Source organism: Diabrotica undecimpunctata, chromosome 1, assembly GCF_040954645.1.
Source record: "Diabrotica undecimpunctata isolate CICGRU chromosome 1, icDiaUnde3, whole genome shotgun sequence".
In the NCBI taxonomy this organism is placed as follows: Eukaryota; Metazoa; Arthropoda; class Insecta; order Coleoptera; family Chrysomelidae; genus Diabrotica; species Diabrotica undecimpunctata.
In genome coordinates, this window is record NC_092803.1 from 159,966,050 (window position 1) to 159,981,794 (window position 15,745).

The 15,745-nt window shown below is 33.9% G+C and overlaps 1 protein-coding gene across 2 annotated transcripts in view; it reads right to left on the reverse strand.

Moving 5' to 3' along the window:
* LOC140432437 (uncharacterized) overlaps positions 1-15,745 on the reverse strand; it is a 390,948-nt gene that overhangs the window by 247,264 nt on the left and 127,939 nt on the right. For both annotated transcript variants that reach the window (XM_072520340.1, XM_072520341.1), the window contains exon 3: positions 2,198-2,415. In XM_072520340.1, coding sequence (XP_072376441.1) covers positions 2,198-2,415 — 218 coding nt within the window. The remainder of the gene's footprint in view (positions 1-2,197; positions 2,416-15,745) is intronic.

Here is a 15,745-nt window from a genome sequence, read left to right on the forward strand (position 1 = left end):
TATATGTATATATTTATAAATATATATATATATTATATATATATATATAGGATATAATATACCAACTTTATAAATGATAATAATAACTTAATTCTATGCACTTCTTTCTTTTTCTTTCACTTTTTGGAGTCGTTTATCATTACACTGAAGTTTACTTGTATGAATATAACCTATCATTATAGACCGTTTAATTTACCTATTTTTAACCCTACTGTACAATTTACGTTACCTACCCTAGTAATTGTAAATGGACTATTATATAACATGTCGAATTTAGTGTTTTGTTTATTTTTATTTGAGACTAAGTATCCCTCCTTTGAATTTTTGAGATGCCGTTAAGCTTGTTGTAGTATGCATCTATGTTGTATCACGGCTGCATTTCGGTAGAAAAGTTTTAAGGTACATGTGTCGCTCGGCCGTATACTAACTCGAAAGGTGTATACTTATAATATGAATTGGAGATTGTATTGTAACAGTAAGTGAACATTTTACACCATTCGTCCTAGTCATTCTAGCGTTCGTTGATATAGCACCTGATATATTCGTTTAGCGTTCTGTATAATTTTTCGCAGCTTTCAATCGATTATAAATGAAAAGTTGAAAAGTTATGTCTGATATTGAGAATTTGGTTTTTTTTATTCCGTACCTTGATCCGTTCATATTTGTTTCATTATTATTCCGTAGGTTGGTATGAAGATTTCAAACATGCCACTTGGTACTGTATATGTCTCTTTGTTCTTTAGGCTTACTGCGTATTTTGTTAATTCACAAATCATTGTATTGCAGTATTAGTAGAATGGCAGAGGATAGGAAAGTACAAATAGTACGAGATAAGTCACCAAATGAAGGAAGAAGTATTAGCAGGCAAGAAAAAGATGGTGCGACAATTTAAATAATTTAAGAGGCTAATATTAAAGAAGAAACAGACTTTGAAGCCTACATACAAGACGGAAAAAGAAAAAGAAGCTTCTTTATTACCATTTTATTTTTCATGTGACCTGATAGGGTGGTTGTGCTATGTTTCTACTAATTGTTGCGTTTCCTTTTTTTTTCTGTTATCATTTTAGGTAGGTACATTACAAATACATGTTTTTACATTTTTCTTCTTTTTACATTTTACAAGTTATTTTCTTCGTCTTTCTGATTTATAATTTTTTAATTGTGGATTTTTTGAAAATGATATTGTTTGTGTATATCTTTAATCTTTTAATTTCTCTAAAACTCAAGTCGGTAGGTAGTTTGTCGCAAACCCTGATCCTGTTTTTGTTCCGTATGCTCAGCCTTGGCGAGATGCAGTTATCCTCAAACGACAGAATCGCCAAGTTATTTAGTACTTTTCTTATTGTTTTTTTACTGTGAGTTTCTGGCTGTTTTTTATTGGAGGCTTTGTCATCGTTTCTTTTTTTTTGCTTGGGCCCTTGTTATTGCTAAGATGTGATTATTGCCTGTGTACAAGTCTTTCAATTTTTCCACAGATATTATGGAAATACTATCCGCGTTTTTGTTATTACCTGGGACGTAGTGTATGTCGTAGTCGTGTTCCTCTAGATCTAGCCTAATCCTTTTAAGTTTAGAGGTAAGTTCTGACAAAGAGAACAAACGGGTTAATGGCATGTGATCCGTTTTAATTATAAATTTTAGCGAACCATATAAGTAGCATTTAAAAAAGTTTATACCCCAATAAATGTATTGCTAGAAGTACTGTCATGATTATAGACTTATTAATTTCACTTTTCTTAAAGCCACGTGATGCGAAGGTAAATCTATGCCTTCGTAGTTTTGACTTAGAATTGCCGAACATAGTGTTTGCTGTGTTTAATGCGTGTGCCGTTAAAATAAATTGGTTGTACAAGTCTGGATTTTAAAGTATTATACATTAATGTAATAACATCTCCGACAAAAATGTAAAAAACTTTAGGTCAACTAAAATGTATATAAAATTGTAAAATAGTATTGAATTATTATAATATTGTATTGAAACATATCTTTTTTTACGCTAGTCGGTTTTAATGCTATATCGGGATATATGTTAACAATAAAAAAAAAAGAGATAGAGAATAGTATGAAATATAAAAACTTTTTGTCAAATTATTAATGTCTAACAGTTTAATTTTCAAACCAGTTGTAACTTACTAAACCAAATCATTTTATCTGTACACTCATTAACAAAATAATTAAAAAAATATAAATAACGTACATCTACATGCACACCTTCCACCTCATACGAATTCGCCTGCGGTCTTGCTTTCGGCACAAATCTATAAAACTCTTCATGTTCCTTGTACCATTTAACAGCATATAGGGTGTCATTTCCCAGGTCAAAGTCACACTGTAACATGGCTGTTTCTCCTGGTACTCGGTATTGTGGGACGTTTACTCTGACCCACTTCAATCCGTTATTACTTGCTGACAACGCTGCAATAAAAAAAGTACATTACTTCAAGTATTTAACAATTTTTTATACATTTCATTTTTTTAACTTTAAATTATAATTATTTAAGTTATTATATTTACAGTTACAGATATGGTTACAGTTACAGTTATACAGGGTGAGTCATGAGGAACTTTACATACTTCTACCATATGTAGAGTCCCTCAGGGAGCATATCATGTGGCCACTAAAAAATGTCAACTCCTCTTCTTTATTAATTAACAAGGTGATTTGTGTAATTGACCATTTATTTCATTTTACTGTAGTGTTTATACGGCTCATTTGATTTTTTAAATTTTTGCATGATACAGTACACTACGATCAAGCATTTGACTGGTATTAGCTAAACTAAAAAATTCCAGGACTAGCTTTGGAAAAATTAATTTAGGGATTCGTATTAAATATTACACCCTGTATATATTTTTTTTTAAATGCAATAAGTGATTTTAAAACTACATAAATAGCCAATGAAAACGACATATGCGACAATGTTGTCGCACTTTTATTAAATTTTTAGTGAACGATCAAATCTAACCAAAAATAGAACAACCATAATGAAGTATCAAATTATAAGGTAATTAATTTAAACAAATGTCATAAATTTCAAACATTTTAATTGAAATGATAAACTAAGTCACTGCACAACAAAAAACAGTAACTACTAACAATAACGAAGAACAATTTAAAAAAAAAACTAAAAATATGTACATAGTTATGATAAACCCATAAATTAGAACTGGAAAAGATACAATAATGGTAACAAAATAAAAATAATTTGAAATAGATTTTCGAAATAGAACCCTGCAGCCTGTACACATTTTTGTTGCCGAATTGTTAATTGACGTATTGAATTACGGATACTTTGGGGATCGTTTCTAATAGTATTATAACAATGTATAAGTCTATCAATTAATTGTTGTCGGTTATTAATATTCACTGCGTAAACTAGTTGCTTCAATCGTCCCCAAATATGGTAATCAACGGGATTGAAATCAGGGGATTTTGAAGGCCACGAAATAGGACCTGCACGTCCTATCCACCTGTTGCCATAAACATTATTGAGATGTTGTCTCACTGCCAGTAAAAAGTGTGGGGGTGCCCCATCATGCTGAAAATACATCCCTCGGATAGCAACGTTAGCGTTGGCAAGCAAATTCGGCAAAATATTTTGTAGAAAATTCAAATAGACCTGCCCTGTTAAAGGATCATCAAAAAAGTGAGGACCTTTAATTGTTTATTTATGACACCAATCCACACGTTAACCGAAAACCTTAACTGAGAACGACGTTCTCGAATAGCATGGGGATTTTCTTCTGCCCACACATGTGAATTTCGTGAATTATTTATCCCGTCTCTGGTAAATTGGGCTTCATCTGTAAATAGTGTCCTGTGTCGATTATTGTTAATCCATCTACAAAATTCCAACCTATCGATCTCATCTCCAGCATGTAGTTGCTAAACCATTTAAATGTGGTATGGGTATAGATTATTTTTTTATAAGACTCTACTTACTTTTGATTGAGTAACATTGAGTTCTCGACTTACTTGTCTAGTGCTTATTGTAGGATTCATAGTAACAGCATCCATAATGTCATATTCCTGCGCTTCATCTACATGTCGCTCTGTTGTTCCACTAGGAAAAGTGCCATTTTCTCGCAAATAATTAAAAACTGACCCAAATGTTGGATGACTGGGAGTTCGACGATTAGGAAATCTCCTGCGATATTCTCTACTAGCAGCCCTACCATTCCCATTACAGAATCCATAAACAAATATTATGTCTGCATATTCTGTGGTCGAAAACTGATGTGGCATTTTGAACGAAAGTAACAAAACCTCTACCAAAACTAACACAATGTACTTAACGTAGATATGACAGAAGAAATATGTATTCTTGTACACATAAATAACAATTGATAATGACAATAATGACAATGGGTATAAAATATCAAGAAACGTCAAACGGTCAACGCCAACCTTCATTTTAAACTTTTTTAGATTTATTTTTATTTAGTACAGTTGATGCAATGTATTATTATTTGACATAAAATTTTAATCATTTACAATCAACAAAAACTAACACTATTATGGAAAATAATGCCCCAATACGATCTATGAGTAAAAATTTAAAATTGAAAAACAATTGATTCTATAGAGATAATACAAAGTGACAGTAAAGATGTTAATTTTCTACGTATTAGATTATGTTGTAGGAACTCATTTTAATTAAAATGTTTAAAATTTATAACATTTGTTTAAATTAATACCTTATAATTTGATACTTCATTATGGTTGTTCTATTTTTGGTAAGATTTGAACGTTCACTAAAAATTTAATAAAAGTGCGACAACATTGTCGCATATGTCGTTTTCATTGGCTATTTATGTAGTTTGAAAATCACTTATTGCATTTTAAAAAAATATATATATACAGGGTGTAATATTTAATACGGATCCCTAAATTAATTTTTCCAAAGCCAGTCCTGGAATTTTTTAGTTTAGCTAAAACCAGTCGAATGCTTGATAGTAGTATACTGTATCATGCAAAAATTAAAAAAATCAAATGAGCCGTATAAACACTACAGTAAAATGAAATAAATGGTCAATTACACAAATCACCCTGTTAATTAATAAAGAAGAGGAGTTGACATTTTTTAGTGGCCACATGATATGCTCCCTGAGGGACTCTACATATGGTAGAAGTATGTAAAGTTCCTCATGACTCACCCTGTATACAGTATTTTTCTTCCAGTATTATTATATTTTCTCAATTTTAAACAAAAAAAGTAAATAGACGTCACTCTGAAGTTTATTAAAAATACTTTATACTTAATCTTCATCGGACGGGCCTCAAAATATTGCACAAAGACGGGCCGGGATCTGAACGGACCCCATTCTTAAATGGGTGAACTATGCTTATACGGAAAAAAAAACTGTACCAGTAACACATTGTTTTTATAGTATTGGACATATATTAGACTAAAGCATACACATTACTACAAAATACATTATACTGCTGACACTCACAGACTAAATCAACTACATATTATTTGTACAATGTACACAAACTATTTCTGATTTTGCGCGTTCTAGACATACAAAATTGTTACATTTTACACATATTGTACTAGTTTTTCTGTCTTTGCCTCTACAACACACATAGCACCACCCCCTGTATTTTTTGTTTGTTCTACTGTAGGCTCAGTTATATTGAAGTTCCTTGCCCAGTGCCAAAATATACATTTTACGCTTACTTATCTTGTTGTTTTTCCAATCAGGATATTTTAGTAGCCACAATTTATAGAAATTAATACCTGCGACATCAATAAGATGAGAGACAATAGCCATCGGCCAACGGTTTGTTTTTCTTTGTACCATATATTCTATAGCTAACTTATCGGTTGTATCGACGGCTCCTTTCGTTTTGTTGTAATGTAGAATAATTTTAGGTTTACAGGAGTGTTCTTCACCAGCCACTTTGTCTTCAACATGCTCACTTAAAAGTAAGATGACTGCAGTTCTTGATTTTATAACATAAGAGACTAACTTTCGATGTTTTCTAAAAGCAAACATACTTGAATAATCTGTTTTATATGATGCTGGTAGAAGCTCCCTTGAAATAAACGTTTTATTTTTTCGAAGAGTTCCACATAGACTTATATTCTTCTCCCATAACTTATTCGCAAGTTGTAAGCTCGTAAAAAATTGTCTTTTGTTATTCCAAACCATCCTTTCAAATGGTCTATCAACTCTAGGACAACTCTTTGGCCTTGAGCTTTTTCCGTCTTAGGACCTTGTTTTCCTGAAAATTAATAAACTTAAAAATGTGCTTGTTTTCTTATTGGTAATTCAAAAACTTACCCAAATAAATTTCCATGTTTACAATAAAAGAAGTAGTGATAGCCCATATCTTTAATCCGTACTTCGTCAAGTAATCCGTCAGGTTTGCTCTTCATATAAACTCAGAATGGTGCTTTACCTCTAAAGCTCCATTCCTTGGTGCTCTAGAGGCAACCTCTAAAGCTGCTTATCTACACACAGATGATCGTCTGGATTAAGCGATTTTTTACAATTAGAAATAAAAATATCACATACATCTATTATTGGGGTCAGTTTATTTACTGAATTTCGTTCTTGTCTGGTTTTAAAATTGTCGAAACGTATAAATGAAGTTATTTGTTTGAACCTATCTCTAGCAGGTGGTATTATAGGACGGCAGTAAGCAAAATCGTCACAAAAAAGCATATCGATCACCTCTTGAGATCCATGAAAAGCTTCAAGTATAAGCAATACTCCATAATATGCTTGAATCACTAAAGAATCAAGGCAAACATACACTTAAGTTTTATTTGGTTTTTTACTATTCCATTTATCGTAATACGCTTGAGCCTTTTGATTAGTTTTCATGACAATTATACTTAGAATTTCGTTTGAAAAAAACAGAAGGGAAGCGTTTTTTATACTTGAAATATCATCACTGTAATTTGTAAGTCCTAGAGAATGTCTACGAGTATTGGCCTTTGCGCGTTTCACTTTTGTGTTTTTTGGTAAACTTGACCACTCAGTTCTATCTATAGGTACATATACCGGTAAGTCTTTGGAGTCAGTAACTGTTGGTTTATTTTGCTCTATGCTTTGGTCAATAGTAAGGTCATTTTCTTCTTCTACCTCTGTTACATTTTCTTCATCTTCTAAATCACTTGCTGTATCGTCATTGATATCAAGCTCTTGATAATCACTTTCAAGTAAACGTAAAAGTTCATCTTCACTCTTGCTAGATAGTTGCAGAATTTTATGCGCTATTCACAAATACGACAAGAAACCAACTAGTACAGTGAATGAAGGTAAAAATCAACTATTACCTCCGACTTCGGTGAACCTCCATCGATTTGCATGAAAATTTGGGATCGAGTATATTTTACCCTCAACTTCAAAAGTGACATAAGCTCAACTTGCACTTTTTGCAATTTTAGGGGTGAAATCCACTCCTTTTGTTAAAAATGGTAAAATATGCAGATTTAAGCATTCTGGTATAAGTAATCCTGATTAATTCAATAAAATCAATATTTTGCAACCTTAATAAGCATGATTTATGATTTTAATTAATTTTGAAAATCTTGAAAAAATTAATTTCAAGATTTCATTTTCAGTAGTAATATCCCTAGGACATTGATAACAGACGGGATAATTTCATGACAATCGAAAGCTCGTTCCTTGGTAACAGCACGAAGCCGAAGGCTGAGTGCTGTTACCAAGCAACGAGCTTGAGAAATTTGTCATAAAATCATAACTCAACATAACGAAACATTTATTTATTAAAAGTACAGTTAGTGAAAGTACAATTATTATTAAAATTTAAGTTACCATTAGATTCGTTGCTGTTCTCTACTATAGAAGATCTATTACCACGCATATTATTTATAATCTTGTTGTGGTGTTCTTGATCGAGATTCCAGTATGGTTTTATAGAATTCTGATTGCCATGACCAGTAATTTTTAGCAATTGTTGTTCTTCTACACCACTTTTTGCTAATTCGCTAACAGCAGTTGATCTCTTCAAGTGATTTGTTATCTTTTTCTCCTTTACATTCAAGCCAATTGCTTCAGCAGAAGATTTAGTCCATCCATTCATTGTATTTATTCCAACAGGTACATTATCGTACCATTTGTCAGTTTCATTTTTCCAGTGTCGATTTGGTTTTAAGAACAGTCGTGGTGATGTAATATTGTCGCCTCGTTTTGATATCAGTTTATGAAAAAGACGTACAGGGCATCTTTGTCTCTCATTATTGATACCCAACCATTTACTACTTGTACAGCTTTTAGAACCACCTTGGCACGTTTTACTGAATACCGGATTGTATTCAATGCGATTTGTTGGAGTGTCATCGTTATTTTCCTCGATTTGAAAAAAATCCACCAGACATGGTTTTTCTTTCTCATATTGACGGCCCAATCTTTTAGTATCAACGCCAATTCTTCTAAGCTTCTATGTTCATTCAACTCATATTCTTATCCGCAGCAAAATTCCATGAATATTCCCCAAATATATTTGTGATTGTAGGTTGTATTTCTGGGAATTTTATCTTTGATTAGCGCATTTATACTTTGAACATTCTCATTGCCGAAACGTGACATTTTAAAATTTATTTGGATGAAATTGTCAAACTCGATTGTGGATTTAAAATTGCACTGAATGCAATTATCAGTCTAATCTTGACATGATTGGTTGAAATTGTTCCACATGACACAAAATGACGAAATTTGAATGGTTGTTAGAACAGTCGAAAAATTATCACTTTAATTATTTGAATAATACATTACTGAATTCAAATTTTATTTACTGAGTATTAAAGTATTTATTTATTTATTGCGTAATTTTACACCTTTAAAAACTACCCCTTATCATAAAAATAATGGAAAATGTTTTTTTATTAGCTTTAATAGCTTTAATTATTTAGAAACTTTTTTATTTGTTATGATAAACTTTATTAATATATTCCAAACTTTATTATTATTATTCTTTCCACATTTCCTGAACAATTTTTTCTGTGTTTATGTGACTCATAAAAATTTAATTTCTTGGTTAGAAGGAAAACGTATTAAAATAAATATTAAAATATATGAAAAGTTCATTAATTTTTTATTTAAGTAATGTTTCATAAATTAATCAAATATTAATAGTACTTTAATTGTTAATATTTCGCTCTTCATCAGAGCTCACCAATTTTTCCTTTTTCATTAACTAGAGGTCTATTTTGGCAATTGTCCCCACTGCATGGTCCGCAGACTGCATTGCAAAATAACCCTACTCTTCTGTCCTCGACGCATCAAGGAATTTGGATATCGGTTAAAATACTTGGGAATTCCAAGGTTGGCCAAATCCAAATTTCTAATTGATTCGATGCAGGGAAAGTCCACTTTCGCTTCGTAAAACAAAGGATTTGTTTTACATAAAAGCAGGTAGATTTTCTCTCATCAGTCAGTCGAGCTTGCCTCTTCTACTGTAGACCTAGTCGGTGCTATTATTGTTCCTACTAAGTTATTGTTTTATTTCTGATTTCTTATATACCATTTTTTTTATTTTAGCATTATTGTATATTCAGACCTTTTCAGGTTAGAATATTACTTTGATCTATATTTGTTCATATACTGATTGTTTGATATTTTAATTGGTTATTTTGATTGTTTATTTTTCTTGTATTTTGTGTCTAAGTTGTTCTTCCGTAAGTTAAGAACACTTAGAAATATTTATCTTGCTTTTTCTATTTTATATTTTGATTTGTACTTTGTCTAAGTAGTTCTTTCCGGTAAGTCAAAGAACTCTTAGAAATATTTCTCTGAATATTTGACTTGTTATTTTAATTGTTTGTCTAAGCCGTTTTTTTTTTTTTTTGGTAAGTCAAAGAACTCTTAGAAATATTTTCATAATCATTGTTGCATTATTATTTCCGATATTTTATCTAAGATATTTTTCTTAAGTTAAGAAAATACTTAATACATTTGTTTCTTTCATTTTCTATTTTATGCTAAGTTGTTTCTTCCGTAAGTCAAGAAACACTTAGCAATATTTTCACATCTTTTCTATATTTGATTTTTCTTATTTTCTTTTATAAGTCGTTTCTTCCGTAAGTCAAGAAACACTTATAAATATTGTTGCATTTATTTTACTATATTTGATTCTCTTGTTTATTTTCTATTCTAAGTTGTTTCTTCCGTAAGTCAAGAAACACTTAGACATATTTCTATAATCTGTTTCATTTTTGCATTTCTCGTTTTATATTTGGAGTATTTTATTTTTCCACTCTAAGTCGTTTCTTCCGTAAGTTAAGAAACACTTAGAAATATTTCCATATTTTACTCTCACATTTACATATTTCATTTATCTATATTTCTGTCCTAAGTTGTTTCTTCCGTAAGTCAAGAAACACTTAGAAACATTTTTTTCTTTGCATTATATTTTTATACCATTTAATTTAATTGTTTACTAAGTTATTCCTTCCGTAAGTCAAGGAATACTTAGATCATTTTTACCTATCTGTTTTCCATTTTTGCTCTGTTACTTTGTAACTGTTCCTTGGAACCGTTACCTATAACAGATATTTGTCACTGGAACTGTTATTTATAACAGCGGTAGCATTTAACCTTTCTACCAGCGACAAACCAAAGATGGTGAATACCCGATCCAATTCCGGGGATAGGAAGAAGCCCGAAGAGCCGGCGATGGGTCCTACAGGCCCAAATGCCCCCTCTCGGCAACATGGCGCCCAACCCACAAAATCCGAATCCACGACCCCAGGACCGTCTTCAAGCCAGCCTTCCACAGCTGACTTTATCTCTGCCCTAATGCAAGCGATGACGGCCCTATCCACTACTCAAGGCTCTACACCCCAGATGCCTCAACCTGAGCCACCGAAGCCCAGGATTACATATACGAAGGCCCCTCAATTCTCAGGCCGGGACACCGAGAATCCGCTCAGCTTTTCGACAAAAGCTGAGAATTTCTTAATCAAACATAACGTAGACGCGGACCAATGGATCGACTACCTCATAGACAACTCCCTCCACGGCGATGCGAAGAAATGGGCTCAGAAATTCTCATACACGGACCTGCCATACACCACATTTCGAGACCGTCTCCTAAGGAGATACAATGACCCTGCCGCAATTTCAACCCTGACGTCGAAGCTTCATGGAGAACATCAACGTAGAGACGAATCCACGGAGGAGTTCATTAATCAGAAATCTGCCTTATTCAGACGTCTCATGCCACATACCCCCGAGGACCAGAGGTGTATAACGATAGCGAACTTACTGAGACCCGACATAGCGATCTGCCTGAGAGCGAACATCCCCAGGACCGAGGAAGACCTTCTGACAATCGCCCAGGGCATGGAATCTGACATCCGCCGGACCGGCAAACCCCAGCAGCAGCAGCAGCTGCTGCAACAACAGCCGTACCGTCCCCCACGTCAGGATAACGCTCCACGACACCCTGAGGCGATAGACCAATGGAGGAACCCCAGCGGACAGTACAGGATGCCATCAATGGACCAACCATCACCTCCAACCCCACAGAACCAGGGAAACGCCAATCGGGGCGCCAACTGAACCCTGTTGTGAAGATGGTGCCCCAACTGAATCCTATTCAGGTACAACCCTCGACAGCAGGCCTCCCCCAACTCTATGGAAGGATCAACGGGCAACAAGTGAAGATTTTGGTCGACACCGGTGCCTCCGGGAACTTCGTTCACCAGAGGTTGATCCAGAGACGGGACCTGCAACGAGGACCAGGACTGGTTCAGCTGGCATGTACGGGCAGCACATCCCGCACCCTAGGGACTGCTGCAGTCAATATGAACATTGACACTCTGGACACGACTGTAAACTGCATGGTTATGGAGGATTTGAACCACGACGTTGTGTTAGGGATGCCTTGGTTGGAGCAGGAAGAGGCCAATGTAGACATACCCCGAAAATGTCTACACGCTGGTACTGCCTGCCGAACCACCATCTACTGGGCGACCCCAGCAGAAAGGCAAGCCAAACCACAACAGCTGGAATTCTATCAAACCCCATCCCAACAAGCAGAGCAGTCAACCCAAGAGAACAATGAAGTATTAGACAACCGTCCACGTCAGCCGACCACTGAAGAAACCGAAACAGCGGACATCAGTACAGGCACACCCGAAGAAGAAGAAGAAGCCTACGGCGTTCCATTACTAGAGACGATGGAGGACGTCGACGAGGAGGAAGAACCTACCCTGACAGCAGACGACATGCCAGACGCCGAATGCCTTCTATTGATAGAGACAATGGAGCACGGCGACGAAGAGGAGGACACCGACCCCATCCTCGACGGTCCGGTCGACATACCACTCCGAGAGGAAATCCGGAGAAGTCACCGGACACACAAGAGAAAGAAACGACTTCGGAGACGCGAGCAGCAAACCTCCGAAGACGTACCCAGGAGCGAGATTGAAGAGAATCTCCTCCAAGAGTTTACGATGGTGGACGATGCTGACCATAGGACCCTGACCCCTCCGGACGGACGGGATAAAGAAACCACAGCGCAGCCGACCGCCAAAGATGACCAAGGATAAGGTCCCATTACGACACGTGGAGATATCAAGGTGAATTGAGTAGCCTTATATCTTCACGACGTCGTAGGACCTCCTTAGGGTGAATAAAGTAGCCCTGACGGAAGCAGACGAGCCACCCGGCACACCTGGACCACCTGGACCACCCGGACCACCTGGGCCACCTGGACCACTATAATTTTAAGTATGATATATCTTAAGTTTGAATTGTATTTCTTTGTATTGTATTTCTTCTTTTTAGGTTAAGGACTTTTTGTATTATTGTATTGTTTAATTTTTTTTTTTATTAATAAATTTTTTTAGCACCGTTAGGTCTTTCAGAGGAGGGGGGATGTCCTCGACGCATCAAGGAATTTGGATATCGGTTAAAATACTTGGGAATTCCAAGGTTGGCCAAATCCAAATTTCTAATTGATTCGATGCAGGGAAAGTCCACTTTCGCTTCGTAAAACAAAGGATTTGTTTTACATAAAAGCAGGTAGATTTTCTCTCATCAGTCAGTCGAGCTTGCCTCTTCTACTGTAGACCTAGTCGGTGCTATTATTGTTCCTACTAAGTTATTGTTTTATTTCTGATTTCTTATATACCATTTTTTTTATTTTAGCATTATTGTATATTCAGACCTTTTCAGGTTAGAATATTACTTTGATCTATATTTGTTCATATACTGATTGTTTGATATTTTAATTGGTTATTTTGATTGTTTATTTTTCTTGTATTTTGTGTCTAAGTTGTTCTTCCGTAAGTTAAGAACACTTAGAAATATTTATCTTGCTTTTTCTATTTTATATTTTGATTTGTACTTTGTCTAAGTAGTTCTTTCCGGTAAGTCAAAGACCTCTTAGAAATATTTCTCTGAATATTTGACTTGTTATTTTAATTGTTTGTCTAAGCCGTTTTTTTTTTTTGGTAAGTCAAAGAACTCTTAGAAATATTTTCATAATCATTGTTGCATTATTATTTCCGATATTTTATCTAAGATATTTTTCTTAAGTTAAGAAAATACTTAATACATTTGTTTCTTTCATTTTCTATTTTATGCTAAGTTGTTTCTTCCGTAAGTCAAGAAACACTTAGCAATATTTTCACATCTTTTCTATATTTGATTTTTCTTATTTTCTTTTATAAGTCGTTTCTTCCGTAAGTCAAGAAACACTTATAAATATTGTTGCATTTATTTTACTATATTTGATTCTCTTGTTTATTTTCTATTCTAAGTTGTTTCTTCCGTAAGTCAAGAAACACTTAGACATATTTCTATAATCTGTTTCATTTTTGCATTTCTCGTTTTATATTTGGAGTATTTTATTTTTCCACTCTAAGTCGTTTCTTCCGTAAGTTAAGAAACACTTAGAAATATTTCCATATTTTACTCTCACATTTACATATTTCATTTATCTATATTTCTGTCCTAAGTTGTTTCTTCCGTAAGTCAAGAAACACTTAGAAACATTTTTTTCTTTGCATTATATTTTTATACCATTTAATTTAATTGTTTACTAAGTTATTCCTTCCGTAAGTCAAGGAATACTTAGATCATTTTTACCTATCTGTTTTCCATTTTTGCTCTGTTACTTTGTAACTGTTCCTTGGAACCGTTACCTATAACAGATATTTGTCACTGGAACTGTTATTTATAACAGCGGTAGCATTTAACCTTTCTACCAGCGACAAACCAAAGATGGTGAATACCCGATCCAATTCCGGGGATAGGAAGAAGCCCGAAGAGCCGGCGATGGGTCCTACAGGCCCAAATGCCCCCTCTCGGCAACACTTCGACATCCGCAAGAAGCGCCGCACCCTTTTTTGACCGCAGATGGATTGGGATTTTTAGTTGGAAACAAAGACTCTTCAATTTTGCACCATCCTCAGTCAACTGGACGAATGTCTTTGTTTCCAAGACATATCAGGGTTTGTAAATAAACTCTTTTGATGTGTTCATCCAATGCAGCAACCATTGGGACCAGAGATGAAAACTTTAATGCAATATTTTTAGTGGTAGCCTTAATAAAGGACTCGTTACGCATCTGTTCCAGATAAGCTGATAAGTCTTCGATGCGTTGTAGTTTACTCATATTCACATTTCTTGCTCTTCCGTATAATAATATTGTACATTCATTGCAAGCTTCTAAAATGGCATCGATATCAGCGGCTTTATTATAAAATATATCGATCTTCTCTCTCAAATCAGATCTTTTCTCTAAAAGATCGATAATTTTAGTTATTAGTCATAATAAAACCGAGCATATAATTTCAAGGTCTTGTGCACTCAGAATCCGATGTTATTGAAGTTATCCGACAACGTAGCAAACAACGCAGTATAATTTATATTCAATGCTAAATATATGGATGTTTACGCTTCGGCCGTTTGCATAAAACTGACTTTTGGCTCCTCCCTTTATCGATGAAGTGACCATGACGTTGCAGCTATATCTGTTGAGTTATACTGAAATATTGAATAGACACACAGCATACTAGAAAGTCCCACTATGTTTTTGAGCAGATATACAGAATTCCTTTCACTGACTTCTTCTATCTTCAAAATATACATACACACATCCACACATTCAATTTCGAGAGCATATACCTATCGACACGTCTAATTCTTATTACCTATCTTTTTTCCTATATATACATACAAAATCTCTACTCCAAAAATTTTTCTAAAAAAATGTTATTGATTTTTTTACAATAACTCCGTTAATTTTTATGATATCAGGTTCATTCAAAAATCATTTGAAAGGTAATTTTAAAGGCTATAAAAATATTAAATTGTATTAAATTTAATCTTTTAAATCCCTTATTTTTTAAAAGATAAAAGGTTAAAGAGCCCAGGTTACATGGTTCTCGTAGTATAATTTAATTTTTAAACGTTATTATCTCGTAATTTAATCGTAATTTTTTATTCTACAAAAATATAAAAAAAAAAGAAATCTCAGTTATTTTTTATCCTACAAAAATATAAAAAAAAGAAATCTTTGATAAAATAAACCTCAAATTTTGTTCCCTATAATTTTTTAAGCATATTGAGTATATATTGAGTTATTTTCAAACAAAAATGAAATTTATGAAAATTTGAAAAATTCTGATTTTTTTAAATCAATTTTTTTTTTCAAAAATATGCATTCTAAACCGGTCAAAATTTTTGAGGTCATTAATTATGCTAAAATAAAGAAAGTCTTATAGGGATTACTATAAATTTAAATTTTTGTGGA